Source organism: Centropristis striata, chromosome 11 (genome assembly GCF_030273125.1).
Source record: "Centropristis striata isolate RG_2023a ecotype Rhode Island chromosome 11, C.striata_1.0, whole genome shotgun sequence".
Lineage (NCBI taxonomy): Eukaryota > Metazoa > Chordata > Actinopteri > Perciformes > Serranidae > Centropristis > Centropristis striata.
In genome coordinates, this window is record NC_081527.1 from 13517994 (window position 1) to 13545907 (window position 27914).

The 27914-nt window shown below is 42.3% G+C and overlaps 2 protein-coding genes across 10 annotated transcripts in view; one reads left to right on the forward strand and one right to left on the reverse strand.

The window, feature by feature from the left end:
* Window positions 1–27914, forward strand: part of LOC131980729 (eotaxin-like) — a 226883-nt gene that overhangs the window by 146887 nt on the left and 52082 nt on the right. For 5 of the 6 annotated variants that reach the window (XR_009395240.1, XR_009395239.1, XR_009395238.1 and 2 more), the window contains one exon: window positions 1468–1533. The gene's annotated coding sequence lies outside the window, so the exon portion shown is untranslated. Of the gene's footprint in view, window positions 1–1467; window positions 1534–1608; window positions 1661–27914 lie in introns of those variants that run through there. The other variant, XR_009395241.1, reaches the window with a different exon arrangement.
* The window catches only part of epha4b (eph receptor A4b), a 103085-nt gene that overhangs the window by 48182 nt on the left and 26989 nt on the right, over window positions 1–27914 (reverse strand). For 3 of the 4 annotated variants that reach the window (XM_059345018.1, XM_059345019.1, XM_059345017.1), the window contains exons 5-6: window positions 26524–26875; window positions 2903–3058 (exon numbers count right to left, since the gene is read on the reverse strand). In XM_059345018.1, the coding sequence (XP_059201001.1) occupies window positions 2903–3058; window positions 26524–26875 (508 nt within the window). The remainder of the gene's footprint in view (window positions 1–2902; window positions 3059–26523; window positions 26876–27914) is intronic. The other variant, XM_059345020.1, reaches the window with a different exon arrangement.

Genomic DNA, 27914 nt, shown 5'->3' on the forward strand with positions numbered 1-27914 from the left:
GCATAGCAACCCAAGAAAGTCTGTCCTATCAGTGCCAGCTCATGAAACACTGACTGATGAATATTATTTTTTTCCCCCCAAATGTACATTCTCTAAACGTGCATTGTCTTCATGTTCATTACCAAACGTATTAAAGTTTCTATTGAGAACAGAATTCACATTGATTAAATTAAAAATGAATTAACTGTCTCCAGCCAGAGGGTGGACACTTAGCGCTCGATTAATGAATAGCTATGGAACGGACAGTGATTAAAAAGGGCTTGGCTGATTGTAAATGGGACGGTATGAGAATATATTACACTCCCAAAGTTTAAATCCATCTTTAAAGAGAATTCACATGATGTTAAATAGTTGGCGCTCGACTGCAGGGAGGGTTTTACCATGTGAAGTTAACTGATACTCTTTGGGGCTGCACTGCAGACAATTAATAGCGAGTGGACAATGATCTATAGAAAGTGCCTGGAGTAATTTTCTCATGAGTCAGGTACATTTTATGATTTAGAGCAGTTAATATTACTCTGAACTTCAGCTGAAATGATTAGTGTATAACAGAGTCCAAAAAGTGTGCACATAATAATTCTTGAAGCAGAGACATTGCAACACACAAATTCTCTTATTTATACCTTTAGATGAAGTGTGTGAAGTGTGTTAATGTTGACACATAAATTGAATTTGTCAAGGTATGTTAATAATATTTTCAATGGTTTTGTCACAACTGAAGCAGCATACTGGGGTTTTAACATGCTCACTGTAATCGCGGTTTTCTCTCTAAATAAATGTGAAGTCAAATTCTCGCAGATGAGACTGTATGTACATATCGTACTTAACCATGCATACCAACAATGAAAGTTGCCAGACAAAATTAAATTTGACACTCCCTGTCCACGGGCATGTGCTTATGAGTGTGTGTGTGTGTGTGTGGGTGCATGGATCAACGAGGCATCAAGGAGTCGAGATGAGTTTGGCATAACAGAATCAAATATCTAAGGGACATATATTTGGCCTGAAAAGTGAAGCCAATGTGGAAGTGCCTTAAACATGCGTTCTTTCTGATGGCCAGCAGTGGGCGACTCCACTGGTTGCAAAAAGAAGTTCTATGCATAGAAGTCTTTGAGACTAATTCTCACTTGATTTATTACCTCAGTAAACCTTTTCCTCATGAGGTTATGATGTCAATCGACAGTTTCAAGTCTTCTTCAATTCAGATGGATGTAGAGTATGTAAATGTTGGTCTCATTTAGAGTAAAATAGACAATAACGCAGGACAGTACACAAACCAATGGGTTACGTCAGATGGCTACATCCATTTTCTTTCATGTGCTGGACAGTGGATATCTAACCTAGATGGCATTCACACACCCCTCCCCTTCCCGCTTGCTCACTATCGCTAAATTTAACAAGTTGTAACTCCTTATTCAAGAATTAAGTAAGTCTACATTTGGCTTTTCTGTGCTTTCTCATCGACAGATCAGTTTTAAATATAATCAAGAAGGCCGGTTTGAGTGAACCCCAAGCCTCCAACTCATCATCAAGGTAAGTGTTTCTAATGCCATTCTCCTGCTATATGGGAACCGCTCTTAGAAAAACACTGATTGTTGTTGCTCTCAGCGCAGCATGGTGCAGATATCTCAAGCGTATGGAAATCTGACAGTAGATTCCCATTTAGCCTGACATCTAATCCAGTCCTGGCCGAGCAGTGAGCCACAGGGGGGCCACCAACCGAGCCTGGGACTTTCCTGATTAGCCTTCCCAGTGGCGAGTCTCTCTGAGGCGCGGGAGGGACAGGGGAAGGCTGGGCGTGGGGGGATGGAGGCCATGCTGGGGATAATTGAGGCTGTCGGTCATAAATCTCCTGAAAGGATGTGCTGACTGATCCTGCTAATTCTGTCTTTTTCTTTTCTCCATCCCCCCACTTCCCAAGGCCACACTTAACTGTCCATCATCTCTTCCACTGATCGGCCTTTTATGACATTTAAATTATATGCCTCTGATAGTCCACTATTTCCCCCGCTGTTCTATTCTTGCATGTGTCTTAAGTGTCATTCTCTGTGACTAATTCTTTCACCTTTTCTCCTTATTTTATCATTTCCACCCTCTCCATTCTCTCCAGTGCTCTACACCAGCATGTGTGCACCCATACATATTTCAACAAACCCGTTACTCATTTCCAGCTGATAACACCAACACATCTCACCTGCTACAACGATTAATGACTGTAATCTACCGTTACCTGATAATGGGTTTGTGTGCGTGTGTGTGTTCCTCTATATTTCTCCAGTTCAGCCCCTCCATGACACTGTCCTTTCCCAACCCCACATCCCCGATCTAGCTCAATCCATCTCTTTCTAACCCTCTGTTTGGCTCAATCTTCGCTCCTCATCCTCTCTGTTCTCCTCCGTCCCTGCTCCTGAGGATGTGGTCGCATTCCCCCTGGCTCTGCGCTTTTGATTGTGTGTGTGTGTGTGTGTGTGTGTGTGTGTGTCAGACAAAGACCAAGAAAGATCATCAGATTTCTATCAGAGTATCAACAGTACCATTGTTTTCATTTGAGATATCTGTGGACTGTAACCACACAGTTAACACACATGCATGTGTGCGTGTTTCATGTGTGTATCCTCAGTATTGTGTAAACCAATAGCAGCTGAGCAGAAGAAATGCACAGAGGGATTATGATTAGAAATGGAAAGCAGTCACGCAATGTAAATCCTGACAGGAATACATTGCAAACTAATTAAACGAAATGTAATCCAATCATTGTTACTTGATGCCATTTTATTACATAAAAATGTAAACAGCCAAATGTAAATATAGTGAGTAGTGAATAAATAGCATGGTATGAAATTAGCTTCCAACTGTATGACTGTTTTTGGGGAAATTGGATGTGCATGTTTGTATCACTCACGTGTGCACGCCATGGAGCGTGAGTCGGTCTCAGCGCGGTGGAAACCTTTCTCGCAAATGCACTCGACGGCTTGTTCCTGCGGCGACGAGCTGTGAGGAGGACATTTGGTGCAGTAGGCATCTGTGGCTGAAGCTTTGTAGGTACCAGGTCTGCACGCTGCAGTGAGGAGACACATACACAAAAGGGTAAGAGGCTGTGCTGTTTTGACCTTCTAACACTTTGTGAGGTTGTGTCAGAAGTCCTTATTCTCCAGAAATGCTCTTACAGGATCATATTTTTCTGTCAGTCACAGAACACTCATCACAGTAATTGCTGAGCTCTGGGAAAAAAGCAACATTGCTAAAAAAAATCATGAGGCAACAAATATGTGCAGTCAGATGATCACAAACCTCCGGGGTTGCCAAACTTAATTATACGAAGGCGGACAGTGAAATTATTTCCCAAACTGCCCATTTTAAACATCCATCACCATTGCTTACGAACTTCTGTATTCAACTTTGACCTTGTTTACTGCACCTACCACAGCTGTGTGCACACTTTTCCTATGTGTTTTACAGACCTTTTAGTTTTATCTCTAAATGAAATGGTTTGAATGATGAAAAAATCACAAAGCTGAACACAGGGCTGTCCTTTTCTTCCGAGCTCATTAAAACTTGACTTATATAAGAGGCATGTGGTTCTCACAGGGCAGTGATGATCTTATAGAATATGATGCATTGCTGTTAGAATATGCACAATTAAACATCTACAACAGCAGTGATGGAAGAAGTATTCAAATCCCTTACTCCAGTTAAGTACTAATCCCACACTGTGAAATTACTCCTACAAGTAAAAGTCCTGTATTCAAAACTTAATTAAGTAAAAGTACAAAAGTATCAGCATCAAAATATACTTAAAGTATCAAAAGTAAAAGTGCCTGTTATGCAGAATTGTTAAATATATTCCAAATATATTATTGTATTATTATTTTTGATGCATTTATGTAAGCAGCATTTTGCTGTTGTCCAGGTAGGGCTCATTTTAACTACTTAATTTACTTTTATGTAGTTTAATTTATAAACGTGTAGTCATTTGAAATGTATCATGTTTTTATGTTAACTCTTGACCTGAAAAGTATCTAAAGCTGGAAGCTAAATGTAGTGGAGTAAAAAGTACAATATTTGCCCCTAAAATATAGTGGAGTAGAAGTATAAAGTTACATAAAATGGAAATACTCAAGTAAAGTACAAGCACCTCAAAATTACTTAAATACAGTACTTGAGTAAATGTACTTATTAACATTCCACCACTGTACAACAGTAAAGTATAAATATTTAATTCAGCATCATATATATAGTAAAACACTAACAGACAATACTGCTGATAATACTACTTTTACTTAAGTAACTTTTGAATGCAGGACTTTTACTTGTATTGTAGTATTTTTACATTGCGTCAATAGCACTTTTACCAATGTAAGGTTTTGAATACTTCTTCCACCACTGCTAGTAGAATATGAGGGAAAACAGTTACTCAACAAAGTAGAAAGTGAACGAAAACAGGAAACGACAGGAGGAGTTATGCTACAACAAACTAAGGTAGGACAGATACTGATAGGTTGTAAGATGTGCCGTGCAGCACCCTTGGCAAAGAACAAGAAAACAAAGTTTGATTTAATATGTTGTGACATTAGGGTCTATGTGAGATCCTTTTACATCAGGCTGAAGGCCTGTATAACCACAGGGCCGTACAGCACAATAACACAGTGCAACAGCAGATCAACTGTCATTCCTGTTATATAAGCTTTAGATCTTCTGGCAACCGGGGAGGGGGGGGGGCAGAAATACACAGCTGCAGTCAGAGCAATAGTCACAATAACATAATACGACTATTGCTCCGGCTGTTACAGTGGCTGCATATTAGTCATTATGTGGAGTCATAAAACTGGGGAGGGAAAGCCGTGCTTCCGCTCAACAGGAGCAGTCTGCTGAAATAGATCGGGGACTCGAATGATTTCCCTTTTGCATCCAAGGCAGTAAAATGAAATTCCTGACTTTCCCTTTGGTAATCTGAATATAGATTACGCATGTATTTATTTATACATTCATAGGCATGGTATTCCCATCCTCGCAAGCCTTTTCTGCCACTGTGGTAAATAGTATTATGGTGTACAAAAACCCCATGTAAGGAAAATGAGGGTGTCTTGAATGTAATTCGATAGATGCCGCCCTGTGTGTATGCATACATGTGTGTGTTTGTGAATAGGTTGGATCAATGATGCGACAGAATTCGCCAGGTGCTGATTGCATGTTCGTGTGCTGAGCGCTTGTGAGCGAGGAGGTGTTAAGTATGCGGCGTGTGCGTGATCGTGTGTGTTCGCTTGCTGATTGCTTGTGCTGGCGGTGAAGGTCACGGATTTAATCAAGCTACACGTCACTCGTCCCAGAAAGGCTGTAAATTATCACACACACAAACACACTCACAGGCACACACACACACATGTATGTTCAGCGGCGTGGTGAACCTGCTGGGTAGAGGAATGGAAAAGTGGCCTAAAAGTAGTGTGTTTTCTTACTGTGGAGGTAAGTTCTTCCACCTGGACGCTGTGCTCGCTCGCATACAGACAGTATTTTTAGGCAAATCATTCATCATAGGGGAGCAAAGTCCACTAGCACAATCCCCAAAAGACTTGAGAGAACACTAGAAAAGGGATGTGTGTGTGTGTGTGTGTGTGTGTGTGTGTGTAGGTATGAAAGAACAAGAGAATGAAGGAAAGAAAGAAAGGAAAGGAAAAGGGAGTGATAATTCTCAAAGGGTTTCTGCTCTCTTTCCTCCTTCCTGTCAGCTTCCAAGGTAATGGGTGCCTGTGTGTGTGTGTGTGTGTGTGTGTGTGTGTGTGTGTGTGTGTGTGTGTGTGTGTGTGTGTGTGTGTGTGTGTGTGTGTGTGTGTGTGTGTGTGTTCCTGTTGTCTGGGCTGTAAGAGCGGGGTGGAAAAGCAGCTTTTCTCCAGGGACGTTTCATCCGGAGAGTCCTGGCTCCGGGCGCTGGCCAGCCACAGAGGCACAAAAGGACCCCGGCGGTGGAGGACAGACAGGGCGCCCCATGCCAGGCCTGGCATCCAAACAACTGCCTGATCAAAAACTTTCTGCAAGAATGGCGGCTTGGCTGCTTCGAGTGGAGCTTCTTTCTCCTCCCTTCTGTTTTCTACTCTGCTTTTCCACCTCGTTTTTTTCTCTTTCTTTCTTTCTTTCTTTCTTTCTTTCTTTCTCTCTCTCTCTCACAGTCCCCCTTTTCCCTTCTCCCACTTCTCAAGCTACTCCCTGTGCGTGCGCCCCATGGGAAATGTGTTACTTGACTTGGTTCCCTTATGATTAATGATTTACCATAGATATGAAAAAGGGACAAGAAGGCTGAGGCAGTGAGACAGTGCTCACATAAACATGCACTCACACACGATGCAGACACACAGGAGCACAAAAAAGTTTAGTCACAAAAACTATGTTGTAGAACTATGAGCTAACTCCAAATTTGCATCAGTGTAACAGTTGACAGTGCTGTACTACAGTATATAGGGTGTGTGTTTGTGTCAGTGTGAGTTTCTTCTAAAGACAAAGAGTGGCCTCAGATCCAGTGTCTTATTAAATATTCATCCGGTCACCAGAGAGACTTAGTGTATTTATGCCAATCGATAGCTCTTAGATATGATATAGTACTGCTACTCAAGACACACCCTCAGTCACCATGCGCTGATTGAGAAGGGAACAGCCCAACTGTTTCCTTCGGGACAACATTGTACAGTGTGAGCTGATTGACTTCTATTCTATTGTATTCTACTCTTTAGGGCTGCAAATGCTGCTTATTTTTCCGCATAAATTACAAAAATGTCAGAAAATAGTTATATAAGCCTATTACAGCTTCCCAAACCATAGGGATGTGTCTTCAAAAAGCTGCACTCATCAATATATTCATATTAACAATGCGTCAAATAATGTAAATGGTGCCATTCGTTGTGATAACCCCACAGGGAATTTTTCACCTGACTCTGCGGTTTCCCTCAGCTCTACAGAACTTTTTAGAAAAAGAAACTTTTTTTGAAACCCAGCAGCTATTGGTCTCGGGTAAAAGCTGATTTATGATGTTCAGTTGTTGCTGGATTATCACAATATCATGCGACAATCACAGAATCACAAGATCGCTAATCCATCCTGCTAGGCTCCAAGTAATGTGTTTGAGTTGCACAACTATAGGCTGTGATCAAGCGTGTTTGTGACGACACAGAGAGCTGAAACAACAATGGCGGCTCCTGAAGAGGTTAGCGTAGATACTGCAACAGCATCAGTTATATCTGGACCGGAGCATTGGCAGTTTGTTGCCCAGAGGTTAGAGAATCGGGCTTGTAACCAAAGGCTTGTCAAATCAAATCCCAGGACTGACAGCTCAAGAGCCAAGGTGCCCTTGGTGTGTGTTCACTGGATGGGTTAAATGCAGAGGTCGAAAAATTTCCCGTTGTGGGACTAATAAGAGAATATCTTAATCTAATTTCTTCATTAAAAGAAGAGCTGAGAACAGCACTTTTGCACTTCTCCAGAGTGGATTCAGCACAGACAGCGTGACAGTGATAGACACACGGTTTATCCAATCACCTGCCAGGTATTTCCTGAAAGTGCCCGCCCTTTTTCAAACAGTTTCGAAGATTGTTCTGTTTAACAAACAATCTGGCAGCGGCAGGTTAGGTGCCAGAGGATATCCGAGCCAAGACTTCCCTTTTCTGTGCATCGGTCATTGTTTACAGTCTGATTAGAATTCCTCAAGTTTTACAAGTAGCCAGTTGAGCTAAGTAAGCTAAGCTACTCAAGGGTGATTGGTCAATACTACTCTGACTACAAACTGAAAACAGAATGATAACGGATATGTTCGCCTTGCCTACAGATTCTGCATTCTCATGCAGTTATCCGTTTACAGAGATTAGTGGAGAGCAAACCTGCAAAGTTAAAGCAGAGTAAATATTTTGACTTGGACAAGAATCACATGCTGAATGTTAATTTGCTTTGTGTATGCTGGATGACTCGACAAACAATTTTGATTACTGGTCATCCATACAAACTTGAGGGGGGAATAATATGTCAATATCGTGTTTACAGATGCCCCGAGATGGCAAAAAAGAAGAAAATCTGCGAGTGCAAGTTCAAATGTAAAATATTCTTATTTAGAATCACATTCAACAAAGAAAAGCAGCTAATCTTCATATTTCAGAAGTTATATTTACTTGATAAATGACTCAGAATAAGTTTCTGTTGATTGACAAATTCTTCACTTTTTCCTTCCCAACAGTTCATATTTAGTCTAAAGTATGAAATGAATGTGATATACACACATTATAGTTGATTTAAATTATACAGTTAAGGTGTCATGCATAAGTATGTAGCCGAGTTTTTTACACCCATTTAAAATATAAAGTAGCATACTGAACAAAAGTATGTTGAGCTTAGGCAAATGCTGTGACGTATGAATGTCTACTTTCTGAGTGAATGACTACATCGAGCTAAAATAAGGCTGAGGACCTGCTTGAGTGAATGACAGAAGCTGCTGACGCCACCAGATGAGTTCAGGAAATGTGTATTCAATTAATGTTGTAAAGGGGCCTTTACAGATTCACACTCGAGTGCACTCACAGAAACACAAACCCGAGATCTCACAGTAAAAGTCATTACATTCTAATTACATTCAACCAGGCGTCTCTGTACGTATGCAAAATCACATCAGCTGCACTTTTCTGAAACAAACACTTCCTCTGGCTGGCTTGGAGCCTCCTCCTCTCCTCCACCTCCCCTTTCAAATGTTCTTGCTAGTTTTTTAAACTGTTAATTGCTCTGTTCTCTTGCTTTCTGTCGCACTCGGGTCAAGTCAAACATTGGCTCCCTGCCGGCTGTACCATAAAGGGCAGACAGAGGAGAAACCTGGGGGGTATGCTGAGTGTGTGTGTGTGTGTACGAGCGTGTGTGTTCTATCGAAAGGGATTCATAGTCGGCGGTTCATCTCCCGTGGGCCAGTGTAAAGCTCGCTGGCCCATGGGAGATGAGCCCCATAATGGTCGCCATGGCAACAGGCTTTCAAGATGGAACCCTTCTAGAACCCCTCGAGTGCCACAGAGCAGCCTGTGTGTGTGTGTGTGTGTGTGTGTGTGTGTGTGTGTCTGTTAGTTGAGGCCAGCTACTTAAAAATTGATACATCAAGCGTCAGTGGAGAAATCTGACGAGATTGAATCTGACGTCCTTTACGGCCACCGGGGTCGCATCTGTATATGTGTGTGTGTGTGTGTGTGTGCGTGCGTTGTGCTCATGTGTACATTCCCGTGAAACATGCTTTCAGTCGAATTGACATGTTTGCAAGCCAGACAAACTGAAACAGAAGTAAACAAATAACTGGGGAAAAAACACAAAAAACATCCACATTTAGCGGCAGATAAATCATTACACGCTTAACAGTACTACTTCTTTTAAAAGCTGCAGAAGAAGACAACACATGTGACTCCATTAACCAAGAGTGTGTTCATGTTGTCTACAATTTTCCTCATTGATAAGTGGAAGTAATATGTTTGTGTGTGTGTGTGTGTGTGTGTGTGTGTGTGTGTGTGTGTGTGTGTGTGTGTGTGTGTTAAAGAGGAGGTCTGTGTGGAATAGAGATGTCAGCATCAGAGTCCAGCCTCCTGCTGGGAACCTCTAATCCCTAATCGGAGTTCATAACAACCTTTAACACTATAATATTCACCCTAACCACTAATCCTGTGAAATACACACACATACACACACACACACACACACCAACACATTCCTACACAAGCCAGTTTGCCTGTTGACATCACATCTGCACACACACGATGTTTCCTTTTCCCCAATCTGAAGAATTATCATCATAATATCTACTTATTAAACTTTTATCACCTTGTATTGTTTGCTCCGTATGAGCAATAAAACTCAACTGCATTACAACATTTCATTGCTTTTATATTTTGTTATTGTTGTGGGACAGTTTTCGGTAAGTGGCATCATTACCGCTACAGGAATGCTGTAAAGACAGAGATAATTGTAGTTAAACAGAAAACTGAGGGAACCTAAAACAATTTAATCTCTTACTGGCAAATATCACTACAAATATATACAGTTAAACACAGATTATTGTGAGTGACAGTCAAACACAGGTGCATCATTATGATATTAAAAGTCTGAGGAGCTTGATTAATATATATTAAACATTTTTATTTTAAATACTTTAATTATTTTAACACTTTAAACAAATAATCCAATTTTGTTAAGTATAAATAGTCAAACTGTTAACATAATTTGCCCTGCAGAGCTACTGTTGTTTATGTGAAATTTACAGGTTTGCACTAGCCTGGCTAACACCAGACCAAATCTCATTGGAGATTAGGTCTGGACACCTTCAATGCATTTCTCCGTAGAGGAGGTGTGGTTTACGATCCTCCGGAGCCGTTTATTGGACGCTTAGAATGTCTATCAAAGCGTCTGTAGGTAGCTCTTAGCCAATCAGATCAGTTATACCAGATGACGTAGTAGAGCAACAGAGATGGATGTTTGTTGTGTGTGTGTCTGTGAGAGAGTGTTGCTGCTGCTTTGCTTCTCCAGTTCTCGCTTTCTGCAAGATTATTTATTTTCACGCTTTATTCCCCCTCATGTCATTCTGCCACACACATCCACTGATTTTATGGGCAATAAACAAGCTGCTGCGGGTCTCTGGGGGCTCCGCTGTCCCCCGGCTCGGAGCGAGATCACCGGCGGTGACCGGCGGTCTCACCGGCTCGGCGCAACGAGCCGCAGAAACCGCCCGTGCGGCGCTAATAGCCCCGCTACCGGTGATCTGTCTACCAGCCGGGGGACAGCGGAGCTGCCGAGAGACCTTTCGCCTTTCAACTTTCGCTCTAAACTATTTAAAACACCATCTACAGCTAAAGAGAGTTTCGCGTCCGCAGCAGCCATGTTGGATCCGGAAAGCTTCCAAGTGCCGAGTAGTACGCGTCATCGTCTCACCGTCCCTCCCCGCTCTGTGATTGGATCCCTAAAACAGGGCTAGCGAAATCGCCTAGTTGCCAGACTGGCTGGAGGTTCGAAATCAAATTCGAGCGCGCAAGGCAGTCTGGGTATACCCAGGCTAGGTTTGCACTGCAATAAGTTTATAACGGAAAGCTTTAAATTGGGGACATTTGCATCTTTTTATAGTGCTTGGCTTTTATTCACTGGCACCACTTTGGAAATTTGCCTCCACCAGAGACTGAAACAGCCAAGTTGCAACAACTATCACTCACCAGTAGATAACTGGAAGTTGATTTGAATTGCGTCATATTTCATGTAAATTTAGATTTCTTTTAATGTTTGTCATGGTAGAAAATCAGTCCAGCCATAGAATAGAACAATTATTTGTATACAAACATTCACAATGTGGTTGCAAAAAAAGACAATAATACAGTAACACTGTGATTGCAAAGAAAGCTAGCTGGCAAAAAAAGGACCACTTTTTCACAGGACTTTTTCTTTACTTTCCTGTTGAAATGCCGGATAACTTGTCACTCGGGGATAGGTAAGTATAAAAAAAATTGTACATGCAAATGTATAAAATAATAATGTATATGTATAAAAATGGAGGCTTTTATTAGTATCTTTGCAACTCTGGTGTATTTAAGCCTTCTGCAACCGACGTGCAAGTGCAATCGTGTGTGACGTTAGAGTGACGTGTTCTGATAAGGGCTCTATAGTGGTGAAAATAGCCTGTCAGACTTATTATTAGTGAATTAATTTCTTTTCAAATGTACAGTAGGTCCATGTGTGTAGACTTTTATGGGTAGATTGCCCCAAGAAAAATTCATTAAGTATCCTTAACTGCTTATCCGCACTCGGGTCGCGGGGGGCTAGAGTCGTCATTGGGCGGTACACCCTAGGTCGCCAGACCATCACAGGGCAGATACATAGAAACACACAATTAAGTTGTCATTCACACCTACGGGCAATTAAGAATCACCAATCAAACCTGCAATCAAAGCTGCATGTTTTTGGACTGTGGGAGGAAGCTGGAGTACTATGTGACGCTGACACCAGGAGAACACGCAAACTCAACACTGAAGTCGAGGAGTCGAACTGGCGACCCTCTTCCTGTGAGGCAAGAGTGCTAACCGCTACAACACCATGTAGCCCCCCAAGAAAATTGCTCCACATATTATATTAACACAAGGATTGCAATAATTGTCCTTTAATAACTCTATTATTTTGCCATGTCTGACAATCTGGAAGAAACATAGCAGTTGTTTTTTTTAATCTAATCCAACAGTAGTTGTACAAGTACGACTAGTTTTCATTATTGACACTTTTTTAAACTCTAAAAGTTGTAACTATGTCACTTTTTATGCTGCTTTCTTCGCAAGGTCTCTCTTGGAAAAGAGATTTTTTAGTCTCAACAAGACTTTTACCTGGTAAAATAAAGGATATATATAAAAGGGACACATGTTTTTAAAACTATGATGGAATCTGTGGTTGGAACTTGCCTTCAAACACTTCAAATGATGAAATAAACGTGCACAAAGAATATCCCTGAGTTCCTCTGTCTCTGCAGAGCAAGAGAGTCGATATTCATCTGTTTTTGTTACATCAGAACACTGGAGTCTTTCATGATTGCTTACATAAAGCACTGACCTTTTCCAAATAAAACTCTAACCAAACAAGAAAAACCACACATATCTTGTACGATATTATGCTTACATCATGAACCATGGCTCGGCATACATGATATCTTCATCAGGACACTGACACTGGCTTCTATAAAAGGCCTGTGTCAGGTTTCAAGCTCTCCACAGCAGACTTAGGCCCAAACAAGTCTTTAAGTAGTCGTGGAATGACAACTTTTAATGTTTTATGGTAATTTACTCTCACAATTCCTCGAGCAAATATCGTACTGTGTATAGAGCAGCAATTACTTTTCGCCTGCAAGACTTTTGTTATGGAAAGAGGAGGTAGGGTCACATGGCTGCAGAGCAGACGAGAGATATGAGCCATGTCCAGACAGAAGACGTGGGCCTCCATGATTGACACCTCAGGACAGGCCCTCACTGTGTTTATAGCATCTTATGACTTCTCTGACCACCACCCACCCACACACACACACACACACACACACACATCTGACTGGATATGAAATGGTTTGTGATGTCCACTACATGAAGCACATGAGTACACTCAGGCTTCTTTCTGATCTACTCTGTGTCCTCTGGATACCAGCCAATTACTGCGAGCGGCCAAGGGGAACTACGAGATGAAGCTCTCCTTCTTCCTCCTTCTGTCCATCACTGTCTTTCTCTGTTTTTCTCTTTCTCCATCCATCTCCCTGTTTGCCCTCCTGTCTGTCTTTTTCTGTTTTTCTGTCCTCTCTGTCTCTCTCGCTCTCTTTCTGGCCATCTTTACTTTATCCTCTCTATTTATGTGTGCGTGTGTGTGTGTGTGTGTGTGTGTGTGTGTGTCTGTGTGTGTGTGTATGTGTGTGTGCCTGCGTGTGTGTGTGTGTGTGTGTGTCTGCCTTTTTGTATGTGTGTCTTATTTCCCAGTGGGCTGTCTGTCATACGTTGACCCTGACCTTCTCCAGAGCTCCTGCACAAATATTTACTCTCTCGCTGACAGGCACACACACACACACACACACACACACACACACACACACAATCACACACAAACCCTACCGAAAAAAAAAAAAACAACAATCGGAGGGGAAAGAGAGCAAGCTCAATTTCAGTGCAATTAAAGAAAACACACATCTACACACACACTTCTCGAGAGGTAACCCAAGCTGATGGCTCACTAATTTTGAGCCGCGGTGATTATCCTGCAGTGTAAAAACAGATTAAATAGATACCAGGTGCATGTGTGTTTCTGTGTGAATGGGGTCATGGGCGAGGGACAGAAAGACAGAGAGAGAGAGAGAAGAAGAAGAGAGAGCATGACAGGTCTATAGAAGGAGTCTGTTGGGAGTTTAGTTCACAGTCTGAATAACTTATTCTTCTGTCTGTCTGTTTGCTATCAGGATAAAAGGCCAGAGGAACACAAAGATTCACCTTTCACTTTTCAACATAGAAAGGCAGACCTGTACAAACAGAACCCACACACACACACACAAACACACACACAAAGTCCACATACTCCACTTTAAACCTTCACGCTTACCTCACACGTTCTCTCTCCCCAGGCACACACGCAGCTTAAACATCTTCCATAAAACCCATCCTACAGAGCTTTAACACACTATAAACACACAAACACACATCTTATCTCCCCAGACACACACACACACACACACCACGGCAGTAAAACGTGCCCGCATCGGCCGGCCCCGTGACCGGCAGAGTGTGTGTAGGAGGAGCTGTGCACCTCCTTTCCTCACCCACGTTATTTTCAGTTCATCACTCTCAATAATTCATTCTCACAGGCGGAGGAGGAAAGGAGAGACCCGTGCCTTTTCTCTGTGTCACTCACACACACACACACTCATGCAGCTCTACCTGTCAAGTGAGAGGACATATTTTAGCTGTCTTTAATCTGTGGGTGGGCACTGGTCGATCCTGTCAGACAGACTCACAGCAAATTGACGATAGCGGGAAAATCCACACTGTTTTATTCCCATTCGGAGGAGAAGCTTATAGAGACTTCATCGTTTATAAAAACCTAACAAAAACAACAGCACAGGAAGGGTTATCTTCCACCTGCCTGTGTTACCTTGTTACAAATGTCCTTGGCACCGCGGCGGCCACTCAGTATCGCGAAGGAAGTCAACGGTGTCCCCCCTCTTGGGGAAAAAATTCCAACGTGTGTCCCTTTTGTGCTCGCCATAATAGAATCTGCACAGTTCAGGACCGCAGGAGCTTTTCATCCAACAAATAAATATCGACAAAACAATCATAGGAAGGTCTGGTTTATGAAGCGGTCTTGAAAGTTAATGACACTCACAGACCTGTGATGCCCTGTGAACAGAGAGCTGGATGATACAGAAAGAGAGGAGACGTGCACGTTATGATTTATGCAGCTGCTTGTGAGCTCATTTATTTTCAGCTTCATTTAAAATCTTTAAAGGTGAGCTTAGATGTTTGCATGAGATGTGTTAAAGTGTGTCTTTATTTCCTAAAACTTGCACATCTCTTTGTAACTGACAGAGGAATCTCCTGTTCTCCACCAATAATGCACAGTGGATCTATACAAGGCTAAAGTCATTTACTGAACTACAAGAAAAGCATGATATTCCTTCAAAGCACTTCTTTGATATAGAAGATATTTTATCCACTCACTTTCTCAGCCTCCTCTCAATGCTGGAAGACATTACAATAAAAGACGTTGTTCGTTGGGGACAGGAGTCGCTGCTCTATAAAAGGTTTGTAGACAAGACACCTGAGCCTTCGGAAGATAAACTGAAAAGCTGGAGGCCAGATTTACAGGAGGATTACTGTTTTTTTGAGCTGGATTGAAAATAGACCTTTTTCGAGGTGGATTGTGCACTGATATGGCTCCGCAAACGGAACCAGAAAGCTGCTTTCTCAAATAAATAACCTTCTTAAAGAATATTATTGGATCACAATGGCAATTACTACTGCCTTTTCCCAGTCGCTTTTCAGGCATTTATATTCTGTTATAAAAAAGTTTGCCTGTCGATGCATATAGGACAACATTATGATACTGATAGATCAAGATGTATCTATGGTAGGCCAATATCGGCTGATAATAGCTGACAGATATATAGGTCTTGCTCTGGAACAAGTACAAGTATAAAATCAATATATTTAGGATCTTTGAACATGTGTTGCTGTGGTAAAACTACATTTTTCAAGGAAGGCTTGTAGTTTTTGGAAATATCTGGGGGAGTTTTATGGAGATTTTAAAACAAAATGTTACCAATAATCAGAAAAGCCATCTTCAAGATCTCAGTACAATTTAATTACTGTAGCATCTGTATTTTCTCTTCATTTTGGGGGTTTTATATACTCGTTTGTAGATACCACCCATAACGACACAAATGAATGTTTCGTGACTCACAGTACCGCTGAGCGTTCTAAAAATAGCACACACGTTTCAGTTCCAGTGAATTCAGACTACAAAACCACTGACCTAGGTTTAGTGCAAAAAAAAAACATTGGTTAAGTGTTATAAAAGACAGTTTTAAAGGTTAATAAATGTACATATATGCCGGAAGTGAAGTAGTTACGAGGGTGATGTGAGCCAGGGAACTTACGTTAAAAATGTAAGTTGAGTAAAAAAAGGTGATTCACAAACCGTGAGCCACGGAAGTTACGTAAAAAGAAATTGACTATTGTTTTCATACGGGACACAAACCCTGCTCTCCTGGGTGAAAGTCCGTCGTTTGTTCTTTCATTGTGCCCGGCCCCCACCCACACACAAACTGTCACCACTGAAGGTATGCCACACGAGCTATTAGCAGTTCCTGTTTGCAAATCATTACCAGTAAACATATCTGGCTCGCAGGTGTATTTAGCTATGTATACTGTGTGTCAGTTGAAGCCTGCAGCCGCCTGCAATACCGCAGCAGCTGCTCTAAATGGCCATATTTAAAAATGAAAGACAATCTGTCACATCTCTCATCAGGTCCTGTGTAACCACTCTTTGTTCTGCCGACACTGGAGCTGAAAAGTCTATTTGAATTTTTCTGAATGGTCCCTCTTGGCTGTAGAACAATAGTGCAGCTGTACTGCATACGAAAGCAGCGACAAATTGGACTTTGACCGCAGCTACATCTGTACGCCGTGTTTGGATCCTAGCAGTAACGCCCGTACAGCGCCGGCCCAATCAGCCTGACGGACCGATCGCACATCTGGAAGCCATCCATGAAGTAAAAAGAGAGAGAGGGAGGGGATAAAGGGGAAGGGGTCAATGGCTGTCTTCCTGTTCCTGTGTTTCCTGTTCAGCAGACCTGCTAGCTGCCTCCTCTGCTTTCTCTCACACACATGTACCTTTTCTCCAAACCTTAAGATCTTAAGTGGAGCAAACTCAACACTGATTCAACACTATAGAAATGTGAAAATTATGAACTTTCCCATGAGTGCACATATGTTTATCCCTAACTGGAACTCAACAGCTTATGGAACGCATCCAATTAATGGCAGCAGTACCCGACGGAGACACACTCTCTGCTCTACACCTCTCTCCTCTCTCTCCGCCTCCGTCTGCGGGGAATAGTGCTATATAAGGACGCGAGGAGTTGAAACATGCGTTAACAGTTTCTCAGTCCTTGGCCTGCTTTTCCTTCTGCTCTCTAAGGGTTTGTTCACACAGCTCAACCCACTGCACCAGACTCAGCGGAGCTATACGAGGTCCTGCCTCGCAAAAGCCACTTTAATGTCCTCCGGTTTCGTTGTGGCCATGGGCGGATTATGAGACAATGGGCCCCTGGGTACACATATGCAAAACACCACACCACCTCTCCTACATAGGAGACAGGCTTTGTAGTCATTATGCAACTTTTAGTGGTTTTCAGACTCTTTATGGTTGTGTCTCGTTGGTTGTTGGTTGTGTTACTTCGTGGTTGTTTTGCATCTCCTCATTGTCATTATAATTATAGTGTTTTTTGGTTATTTAAGGTTCATTTTTGTTATTTTTATGTCTTTTTGTTTTAGTTTTTATGTCTCTCTGTAGTCGTTGTGTGTCTCTTTGTGGTAGATTTGTCTCTTTTTGGTTGTTTTGTGTCTTTTTGTAGTCATTTTGTGTCTCCTTGCGTTTGTTTTGTGCCTCCCTCTTCAAAGTCTTTTTGTGACTTTTTCAGTCATTTTGTCTCTCTTTCTAATTCAGTTGTTTTTTGTGGCCTTTTTGTATCTTTCTAGTTGTGTTGTGTCTCTTTGTAGTCAGTTTGTGTCTCCTTGTTTGTTTTTTTGTCTCTCTTTGTAGTTATTTTGTTGTTTTTTGTGGTTGTTTTGCATCTCTGCATAGTCATTATAAACTGTCTTTTTTGGTCATTTAGTGTTTATTTATGTTCATTTTATGCCTTTTTGTAGCCATTTTGTGTCTTCTTGTTATACTGTTGTATCTCATCATGACTGATACGTGTACGTGTAATTACTTTGTAATTGAAAGCCAGAGGGGCCGCTGACACTTCTGACCCCCGTGCATGTGCCTGCCGTGGTTGTTGTAACACTTCAGCAGTACAAACACGTCGTGGTGCTGAAGGTGACAACTCGTCATAAGTCTAGCGTGTGATCTGCCGTGGCTGAAGAGGAGCTGTGCTGGTAAGAACTGTGTGAATAGACATTATCTGGGTCAGCGCTGTGTGGGTATGTCGACGGGTACTATGGTGTGTAGAGGATATAGCGTGCGCCTCAGCCTTTGTGATTTTGTGTGTCATTTATTCAAACACAAAAGAACGGAGATGAGAAAGAGGAAGAGGGGAGAAGGGATGGAGTTTAGGAGGGACATGTGAGAGAGAGGAGATAAAAGCGTAATGAAGAAAAAGGTGGTCGTCATTATCCAAAATAAATGAAAAGTGAAGTCAGACTAGTGGAGCAGCAGAAAAAATAGACTCACACTCCAACAGACAGATAGGTAGAAGGAAAGATGACTGGCCTTTACTAGGCCCATATATCTGTTGTCCTTTAAGAACATCTGGCTCGTTATAACACCCTGCTGCCTGACACTTCAACAGCTTAATGCCCTAATGCCTGCAGCAGCAAACATACATACACACATACACTGCATACACACATTGCTTGGACTGTATACACACAAAAAATCTCTTGACTTGCTGTCTAAATCCTTCTGTTAGCCGCCCACTCCCTTCCTACGCACACCTTCTTGCTCTCAAGCTCCCTGAGCTGCCACCAAGAGAAGAGCAAAGAAACGAGAGGAGTGTGTGTGAGTGTGTGAGTGTCTGTGTGTGTGTGTGTGTGTGTGTGTGTGTGAACATACAACATGCAGGAGGGAGCGCTTGACCTTCAAAAGTCTGTATGTGATCAACATAAAAATGCTCACTTTACCGACCGCCCCGACTGTCCACATCACACACACACTTTCCCGCAGACACAGACACACACACACACACACTCCTGCTGTAAGGATGGAGGCAGAGATCAGGCTCTGTGTTGGAGAGGCAATAAAGAAACGCAGGTTCCCTACTGAGCTTTCAACACACACACCTACACACACGCACACAGCCCTCTGTAAGTGAGCTCAATCTCTTTCACAGGTGCGAAGATTAGCCTTTTCCTACATCTGTTCCCTGCTCAAACCTTTCATTATGAACACAGGCTGCAATCCTCTTAAGAGATATAAAATGTGTATGTGTGTGTGTGTGCATGGTCATAGTCCTTCCTTTCATTATATGCATCTGCGTGCATATCTTGATGGAGCCCTTGCAGCACATGTATCATATAACTTTTACTTATCTGCACAGAATATAAGTTGTCTCGCAGAGAACAAACAAAGGCTTTTACTGTAAATCCTTCCCCGCTGCGCTGTGGCGGGAGCCAGGTCTGATCGACTGAGCGGCGGCGCAGCAGGCCTTTCATCGCTGCCCGTCGCCAGGCAGACAGAAAGTCGAATTCCCCCTCACAGGTTGAGCTATGTTTTTCCAAAAATATCAAACTACAGGTTGTTGTTTTTTCTCCTCGCATGAAAATGACATTGAACAGGATTTAGTTATCCCTCCCAAAAGTTATGATCTCATAGTTGTGGTCAAACTGGCTTTAGAGTGTGTAGGAGCTAAAGCAGTGTGATGTTTTCCTGGCTTAAAGGGTTTATATGGCTCTGCCTTAAAGAAGAAGTTCAACATTGGAGCTATTATGTTGCTAAAAACATTTTATTCATCTGCCTGATACTTCTGTGTGGTTGTCAGCTCAGTTGGGGAGCACAGATTTTGCTTTTAATCTTTGTTCAGGAACAATGATACTAAACCTGCCAACTTAACTGTGAAGACAAGACTTCAGGAAGTGAATGTGCCCGGCCAAGAAATAAAAACAGAATTCTCCGTAACACCGCAATGTGTTGTTTCATACACTAGTCTCAACATGTTAGGTGGTGAGCTTTAAGGCCTGTTCACACTTTCCTGGTTTGGTTTGGCTGGCAGTTTCCCCTGTTTCTATCTTTATGCTAAGCTAAGCTAACCAGCAGTAGGTTCATAATTACAACCCGGGTTCCAAAAACGCTGGGATGCAGTATAGAAACGCAACTAACAATAAAATGCATCTAATTCAGAATTCAGTGTACATTTACAAAAAGTATTTAACCGTAAAATATATTTTCTTTGTACAGTTTTCAATTGAATGATTAGCATTTTCTCAAATTTGTTTTTATTTACGCTTTAGAAAACATCTGAACTTTTTTGGAATACTCTACAAAGAATATGCACACAAAGGCCAGTTCTTTTGAATTTACGGTAAACTTTGCGACCTTAAAGATGATCCAATTTATTACTCGTGCATGAAACAGTCAAAATCACAATATAAGGTCAAAGTTTAGTCTCACATGAGGTCAAAAACTGCACACATTTCCTACTGTCAACATTTGCTGAAAGATGGCCTGAATATAATTCTTGAGTCAAAGGATACAACTGTACAAATATACTTACATCCAACACAAAAAGTTGGTTTCTATTAATTTATTAATTCCTTCTTCTTCTTTTTTTAAATTAATTTATATTATTTTCAGTCATGTAGTGGTCCAGAAACCCATTGTGTCTGTTTCCACAGCGTTCCAAATGAACACATAGTTGACAAGCTGATTCCTCAGTGATTTTTCACTTTTGTTCCAGTCCAATTTGAGAAGTGAAAAGAACAGCGGGGGAGCTAAGTGGAATAAGTATGGCGAGTGTGGTGTGACTTTGAAAAGTTCCTCTTGCAAACTAAGTCGGTGCTTCGTTTTGGCAGCATCAAACAGACAAATGAATACAAAGAGAGGGGGAAGAAGGAGACCATTAGACAGGTATAGCCGATGGACGGGCAGACATGTCATGCTGACCTATATTACTTTTGCCCGCTGAGAAAGAGAGAGAGGAGATGAGAGCAAGAGAACTTGTGTCGAGGTGACAGGTGTCTGTCCTTCTCCACTCCGTCTCCTCCATCTCTCAGGCATCTGAGGCAGTAATTGGTGCTGTCAGACACACAGAGAAGGACAGGACACACACACAAACACACATCAAGACACAGCCACACGCACACACACACATACACACTCCTGCCCTTCAGTATGCACCTCTGGGGCTTAAAGCAGGAGAGGTTCGAGAGGAGAATTCACTACATTCCCTACCAGCTGTGAGACAGAAAGACAGCAGGAGAGGGCAAGGGAGTACAGGGTGGAAATGGAAGGGTGGGGTGGGGTGGGGTGAGGGGGGTGGGGGGGTGCAGAGGAAACAGTGGCAGACAGAAACAGAGAGGGAGAACAGAAACAGAATGCACAAGAGACAAAGGCACAGGGAGAAAAGAAAAGCAAGAGAGCGAAGGAGGCGGGGTGCTTTGGCTGCACTGACAGAGACCTCTGCATGGGGTAGAGACATGACGAGGGCCGAGAGGCAGCGAGAGAGAGGCTGTGTGTTTGAATATGAGCGAGGGCGAGATAGAGATTATGTAACTCCAGCGGTGACACAGCAGATGAGCATGATTTCATGTGATTGAGCAGCAGAGACACAGTCACTGGAGCACCAGTGTGTTCAGTGCACAGAAAAACCAAAGGGAAATAAAACAAATATGTATTTAACATGCAGTGTTAAATGTTAAATGACAGGCCTGTTTTTTCTCACTGTCAACTAGATCACATGAAAAGGACCAAAAACAACAATTTATTGATGCTGCTAATAAGCATCGTCTGTGAAGCAAAAGTCTGGCCCTTTGTTGTCCATCAAAAACACATGAATGAGTCACACGGCTGCACTGGAGGCCATTTTTCATCCATTACTATAAACATGGGCACAGTTATAAGGCACTTTCACATACTCCATCCTGCTGGATGAAATACTCGGCAGGTCAGCTAAACATGTAGAGGTTCAGAGAAAGGAAGTAAGTGTCCAGTGTCCAGTAATTAATATTCACTTGGGTTCACATTGTTTTAACCATTAAAATTGAAGCATTCCTCAAACATCAAAACATTGCCTCTATTTTTCCTCTAATAACTACTAAATTACACAGTTTCCTTCATGAAATGTCCTCGGAAATTAAAAACCAGCTAAATAAAGCCTAATTACTAAATGAAGCAAAAATGTTTATAACCTGTTTTTCAAGACCTACACCTTCAGTAGGAGTGAATGTGACTGAGTGCCACAGAAGTCAATTATGGTTAAATCTGTTTTGATCTTTTAATCATGGGTAGATTATGAGACAATGGACCCCCGGGCACAGACATGCAAAAGGTCCCACCACCTCTCCCACAGGAGCAAGACACACAGACTTTATAGCTGTTTAGTCTCTTTTTATCGTTGTTTTGTGACTTTTTGTGGTAATTTAGCATTTATTTGTAGTTGTTTAGTGTTACTTTGTAGTTGTCTTTTGGTTGTGATTTTTGTCAGTCTTTGTTTTGCTCCCGTTTGAGACTATTTGCAGTGCTTATTGTCTCTTTGCAGCTGTTTTGTATCTCTAAGCTAGTTACTTTTTGTCTCTATGTGGTCTTGTTTTGTCTCTTTCCAGGTGTTTTGCATCTCTTTGTGGTCTTGTTTTTGTCTCTTTGCAGCTGTTTTGCATATCTTTGTCATAACTGTCAGGATGCATGGTAGCTTCCATTACAACCTGGTGGCACATTTCCCATGAGTCACATTATGTCTTCCTTCATAGTCCGGTCCTACTTTGCTCTGTTTGCACTGGAAGAATAGTGTCCCTCTTTCTGTGTGAGCAGCATCCCTTTTTGTCACAAAACAATTCACCAGGATTAATCGAATCTAGCATCCAATTTTAAAAACATCAAAACATGCACACACATACAAACACACTTTGCGCCTCACTTTAGGGAATATGAAGCAAGCATGGGGTGGGAAAATAGAAAAAGAGAAAGATGAACCCGTGATCTATAAATGTTTAACGAGTGCAGACAGAGGAGATGAGGGCTGTGAGGAGAGAGGAGGAGGGAGACAGAGAGAAAAATGGTGAGGTGAAAAAGGAAGACAGTATCAAAAAGGATGGGTGAGGAGCAAAATGGGAGGCTTGTAGGGGGAGAGAGGTGGAGAACATTCCCATTATAGAAGCAGACACCAGAGCAAGGTTAGAAAATAGCAGAGAGGAAGGGAGAGAGCCAGAGATTGAGGAAAAAAAGGCTGTAATTGGAGGTGTCTGGTGTTTGTCTAACACAGAGAGGCTAGTAATGATTCCATTAGCGCCTCACACCGAGAGAGAGAGACAGGGACACCGAGAGAGAGACGGAGAGAGAATGGGAGCCAGGGGTAGAGAAGGAGTGTGACGCACAGACAAAAAGAAGAGGCTAAAGAGGCCAAAACACTACGAGAAGATCTGCACAGAACAATGAGCATCAGAGCGGCTAAATAGTAGAAAAGAAGAAGAAAACAACCGCACACAAAAAGAACAAGAGAAAGAGAATTCAGTATCCATTAAAAGGCTTGTTCACCTGCACGGTGGTGATAATTACAAATGCCCCTCCAGTCCTTTCTCTAGCTATCTCCCCCACCTCACCCCTTCCTCTCTTTGTGTGATGGCAAACGAGAGAGGGTGATTTAAATGCATTAGCGGAGTGTGTTTTCCCTATGGAAGACCTACAGACTGTGTCAGGGCAGGAACCTTTTGTTTGGTGCTGAAGCCGAGCGCTGAGAGGACTCTTTAAAAGCCTGGCCCTTGTTCTCTGAGGGACACATTAAAGCGCAACGCACCGGGTTGTTGTACTTCTCTGTGTCCTACCGTGTCTTTCTTAAAAGCAGGCTGATTGCAGATGCAGTTGCATTAGACGGCTAAGTGAAATTTTGATGAGGGAATAGAACAATATCAGAATAGAAGCATCAACGTTATTTGAATAAAAGGAAGCTGCTTTCTGGGGTGTTCATTTGGCATTATCTTACTAAGCTGCAAACAAATATGAGATATGTAAGACTGACATACGTGGGACAGCAAATTCTCCTGCTGCATGAGGAGGAAATTTCATTGCTATGCAAATCCTTCCCAATATCCGACAAAAAATGTTTTTCCTAATACCGAGTAGGTGGCGCAGACAACCCTGCGGCGGAGAGGTTTCAATTCACCACGAAGGAATTAAAATCTATTGGAAAATGCTCTCTGATTGTTTCCAGAATAATTGCTACACCACAAAGTATGCCTTGAACTCGACAGAAACGAAAAACCTGGCTTTCCCTCCTGTGTTGCAGACCCTGGACACCTGTTTTGTCTCCACACACACATGCAGAGTTGAAATGGGGCTAAATTTCAACGGCACGTTCGCCCTCACAGCAAGAGGGTCGCAGGTTTGAATCCAGCTTTCGGCTCGTCTGTGTTCTCTCTGAGTCCTGCAGCTTCCTCCCACAGTCCAAAGACATGCAGCTTAGGTTTAATTGGTGTATCTTAATTGCACTTAGGAGTGTATGAGAGTGTGAACGTTTGTCTGTCTCTCTGTGTCAATGCTGTGATAGTCTGGAGACCTGTTCAGGGTGTAGCCGGCCTCCAGACCCCCACGACCCAAGTTCAGATAAGCGGTTAAGTCCACATTAGTGTGCTATTCTCTACATCCTTGTTATTCATAGTACATTTTTCTAGAATATCATCATTTCCAAAACAGTGCACATTAGCATAGCTTCCCAACCTCAAGTTTTTAGTTCCTAAATTTGGCACATTTGGCTGCGTCACATTGTATAGCTCTTTTTGCTGAGTTCCTGTGCAACCAGTATCTTTCTATGAGTCGTCATTGCTAGTTTGACTGATGTTTGTAAGGGGGGCTCAGTTTCATGCAGTAGCCAAGTAGTGTATGATATGTAAGCTATTGTAAGTGATAGTGGAAAATTAAAATAAAATGAATGCATTTCATGTCACGTTCAGCGGCCGCAGACAATGTTTCTGAGGGCTGCCATTGGCCCATGAGCCACACTTCCATCCATTTATAAAATCAGTGTTTAGAGACCATGTCCCCTGTCCCTTGCAGCCCAACAACCAGCCTGCCCCATCAGGAATCTTCCTGCTTCTCCTGATTAGCCACTCCTTTCCTGCACACATGCACCCACATCTGTCTGACCATAAGTTATTAGACACGGGACACATATATTTCCTGACCTCCGACCTCCGACTGTCAAACGGACTCATTACATCAACACAGGACTACAGCACACACATACACAAGCTGTTATTGAGTTTAAGCTAGCTTGTTAATCGTGCTTACCTTGCTCTGTTTATTCTCTGTGGAGTGATAACACTCAGGGAGCAGACTGATGAGGTCATGGAGATCAACGAGGTCAACCGCTTTGCTGCGTCAGACTGACTTTTAATAAAGTTTCAATCCGGGGAAGGTGACACACACCTGCACGCTGTAGGTAGTGAAATCATCTGAAAAGCTGTCAGTGAGATCAGCTGTCAAATAACCACAGCGTGTCACTTTTACAAGACAGACATGCAACTCAACAGTCTGCATTAACGATTGAGATGCAGCCAGAGTTCTGCCACAATCTGCGCACATTACCAGTCTGCAAGCTGTAGAGAACAGCTCCTGTTCTTATGCACTTGTCTCCAAGGCCCAACTGCCAAGTTTTCTGGGCGTCTTGGCTGCTGCTTCTCCAAAACAACTGAAATTGCATTATGTGCACCGATTTCCAAGTTTGCAGTGATGAATATCTATGATTCCATTTTCTTTTCGGGGAGGAAGCGAGCCCGTGGGGACAGGTGACGGTGTGAGTCTAATACAGCTTGTGCACTCAAACGCATGCACACACACTATGTACACGTACACATACGAGCGTGCACGACATCTGCAGAGTTTTACGATTCAATAATCTGCTTCCTAAGGCATACCTTTCCCTCTCCTGCAACACAAACACACATCAATAAGCACTTTCTCACACACACTTGTAGCACTCTCACATACTCAGCAGGGAAAATGAGATATTCAGCTCTGACAAACACACACACTCCAAAAAAAGAAAGAAAGAGGAGATGCCTCAAAGCAATTCCTACTGCTCTCTCTCTCTCTCTCTGCGAGAACTGTCCTTGCAGTGTTGGGAGCTGTATAAAAGTCACTCACAGCGTTGACACCCACGCTGTTGCGTGCACACACACACACACACACACACACACATGCACACACACACACACACACACACACATACATCAGTAACCTAAATACACAGTCATTATCATTCCACCCTCAGTTTCACAGCAGAATTTATAAAGTGTTGAAATGTTTTTGCACAACTCACTCGGCAAAGACACAGAAGCACACATACATATCTACACATCACATATTCACGTCTTAGAGAGCTGAATGGATATGATTGCTGTGCTTCATTGAAAAAATAACTTTCTGTTCAGGAAGGCCAACCTTTATGAGACCTGTGCGTACACACAATAAAGCAACATTCAGGTAAAAAATGTGCAATAATTAAGTTACTTTCCATGCACACACAAGCATTAAATCAAATACATGACAGCAACATCTCAACACACACATTCCCACACTTCCCCCCAGACCCCCACTCACGTTGGCAGACGTCCTTGTTCTCCTCGAAGCCCGGTTTGCACACACACCTCCCGATAGGAACCAGCCAGCCTCCGTCTGCACTGCAGTACATCTTTGGCGCCTCAAACTCCTCAGAGGCATTCACACACACACCGTGGACCTCCACCAGCGCCGTGTCCCCGCCCGTTATTGTGTCAGGGAACTGGGCCAAGTTGAGCACAGTGAGGGGACACTTCTTGTAGAAGACTCTGACTGAGACCAGAGCGATACAGGCTCCCAGGTCCTGGAAGGCCAGGTAGAAACCCTTTTTACTGAGGTTGCTGATGTCGCGCACCTCCGTGTTAAGCTTCATCACGCGGTCGCCAACGTCCACCTGTGCAGGAAGGAACATTTTGCATTTGTTAGTTTTAATGGGAGCATTCGAATTCAGTCAGACCTTTTTTTTTTCAGTCCAAGAAGTTATAATTCTATTTTGGTGCAATGTTGCTGTCTGAAACTCAGCAAGGCAGGAATAATTATGCACTCAAAATCATGATAATATGGTAAGCAAATGGGATGAGGTAGCTTCGTTTAAATATAACCCACATTCGAAACTGAAAAAGTTATTTTCTAAGAGTTGCTGGCAAATGGTGAATATCTAATTTTTGAATTCTATTAAAGAATCAGAAGGGAGCATACAAACAGAGGGAGTTTAGTGCTAAAATCAGTATAGAAAACATAGTAGCAGAGAAATCCAGCTATAACTGGAAAGATTCCTCTACACTTTAGTGTTACAACCCAATTCTAAAAAAGTTGGGACACTGAAAAAAGTAATAAAACAGAATGCAATGAAACAAGGTATCTGCTCAATCTGGGAAAGTTTTGTTTTTGGTAAATATATACACTCATTCTGAATTTAATGTTTTCTGTTTTCATTCGTTTTACACAGTGTCCCACCTTTTTTTAATAGATGTACAAAGTCATTTGGAAATCTTTATATATTTGTTGCATTATTGTGCATTTTGTAATGCCCTACTTTATGCTGTGAATGTGTACGCAAGCAACATATTCTTATACAAGGGTTCGTATGATATCTCATGAAATCCTATGCACAGCGGTCGTATATCTTATGAATTATGACTGTTCTATTTAACATTTTGAGACAGTTGCATGGTTGTGCTTTGCAAAAACATGCTTAACGTTGTGAAACAGAACCAATATTGGGAAAAAGAAGATCACAGTTTAGGTTTAAATAACTACTTCCTCACGGCATATTTACATACGGAACTAAATCTACGAACAGAACTAAAAACAAAGAAACTAACAAAGTTGACTTGGTGTCACAGGGGACCCAAGCAGTGGTCTCCTGGTTGTAAGTCCTGTTTGTTTGACACATCCATTCACCGGGGCCTCCTCCTTACGCGGACTTTGTC